The sequence below is a fragment of the Nicotiana attenuata genome, chromosome 7 (assembly GCF_001879085.1).
Source record: "Nicotiana attenuata strain UT chromosome 7, NIATTr2, whole genome shotgun sequence".
Lineage (NCBI taxonomy): Eukaryota > Viridiplantae > Streptophyta > Magnoliopsida > Solanales > Solanaceae > Nicotiana > Nicotiana attenuata.
The window spans coordinates 89,472,119-89,474,145 of NC_031995.1; the positions used below are offsets into that span (position 1 = coordinate 89,472,119).

Genomic DNA, 2,027 nt, shown 5'->3' on the forward strand with positions numbered 1-2,027 from the left:
TCTCCTTCTTTTTAGTTTATTTAGCACTGTTCTATCTTTCCAGACAGTTATATTAGAAGTTTTGACTGTGTTGATACTTAGTAGCCCATGTACTCAGTGACACCCGGATTGGGAGATTTTGTATATGAGTCGCAGTTGTGTTTATCGGTTATTTATAAGATTTTCATTGTTAAACCTAATATTTCATGCTTTTAAACTAAAATGCGTAGCTATTTTGTGATGGTCGGCTTGCCTAGTACTATGATAGGCACCATCATGACATGTTGAGATTTGGGTCGTGACAACTATCTCTTAATCTCTCTCTAAAAATTCTAAAATAGAAGGAAAAACAAAGAATTCCCAAACTCCAAAATTCTCAAAATTTTGCCAGAAAGAACTAAAGTTCCAAAAATGTCAACCTCACTAAATCTTCCCACATCTGGTCATTTGGAATCTATAACCAACACCTATATTATCTCACCAACTCAAATCTATTCTGACCAAAACCCCACTCAAGAAACCCGAAAAGCTATCACAGGAATTGTCAATGACTTCAACAAAAAGCAAGTTGAAGAATCTGAACATACAGGTAAAGTGGTAAGGGAGTTTGAAATTCAAGGGGAAGAAGTAGTGGAAGGTGAGAAGGTGAAGGAAAAACAAAGTGAAAAGGAAAGTGGTAATACAAATATTGTTGGTATTGATGTGCAGAACATGAATGGCCTTTATAAAGAACTGGGAAGAGAGAATGTTAGTGGTGGTGTAGAAACAACGGAATCCCTAGGCCAACAATCGGGTTCTTCTGTTGCTGGTGAGGACGTAGAGGTTGGAAAAGAAAGTGTTGTAGGAGATAATTCTAGAAAGGTGGTTGAAGGGTTGCAAGAACTTGGTTCTTTGGCCTCTAACAAGGAAGTATCCTCATCTTTAGGGAAATAGATACTGCGGGGGAAGGAGAAGGAGATCATAAAGTGAACACAGAAGAGAGTGACAGTGATGATGTAGTTTCGGCTGAGAAAGTATCTTAGTTGAAATAGAAAAGCATGGGTAAAAAAAAGTGAGAAACCTAAGAGGGTTAAACATGTTGCAAACAAGGCATTCAAGAAAGGAAAATGTGTGACTCCCAAGGCTAGAACACTAAACACCCAGGGGGAGGGGGAGAGCAAGGCTTCTCTTGAGAAAGACTTGGAGAAAATAAGAAAAAGAGAAAAGAAGACAAGAGTTTTGATTAAGGGATGAGTCTAATGCAGAGGAAGTTGACTTAGTGAGTGAGGAAGATAAGAAAGAAGAGGAGGAAGATGAGGAGGTTCCTCTTCAGAAGGAAGAAAAGGTGAAGGCTGGATCATCTTCAGCCACACCTAAAAAGCAGAGGAATCCCAAAAAAAAGCAGATGAGTCTGCAGAAAAATATCCAGTTCCTACGCAAAAAGAAACTAAGAAAAAGATTGTTGTTGTGGGCATAGAATATTGGTTTAGTGGTCTGAAGATGTTGAAGGGTAGAGTGCTAGACCCAGCCACCTATGAGATATTTGGCATGAAGGAGTTGCTATTGGTTTAGTGGTCTGAAGATGTTGAAGGGTAGAGTGCTAGACCCAGCCACCTATGAGATATTTGGCATGAAGGAGTTGCTAGAAAAGCTTAAGCACCAAATCTAAAAACATCTATTCATGTTCCCACTCCCTGTGATGTATGGTGAAGCAATGCTTCATTTTACAAGAACTTTAAACTTCTTGAGAATGGCACAGTAAGCACTATGGTATGGGGAGTGAGCCTAGTTCTTGATGCTGAGTTGCTAGGATAGATTTTGAGAGTGCCAGTTAATGGGTTTGATACCTATGTGCGATGCGAGTGGCCTAATTTGGGAGAGAATGAGGATGATATGCACTTGAACTACAAGTACACCTAGGGAAGGGAGAAGCAGAGCTTAAGCAAGGTTGGAAAAAGGGGAGATAAAACTGATTCACAAGCTCTTGTTTGAGTTTATAAGCAAATGTCTTATGCCTCGATTAGAAAGGAAGCATGAGGCCACCCACTTGGACTTGGCATTCATGAAGC

General features: G+C 39.8%; 1 protein-coding gene across 1 annotated transcript; it reads left to right on the forward strand.

Annotated features, from left to right (window-relative positions):
- Nucleotides 391-1,435, forward strand: LOC109230242. Its single transcript, XM_019395763.1, has 2 exons — nucleotides 391-865; nucleotides 1,224-1,435. Exons 1-2 carry the CDS (start codon nucleotides 391-393, stop codon nucleotides 1,433-1,435), a joined length of 687 nt encoding a protein of 228 aa, XP_019251308.1.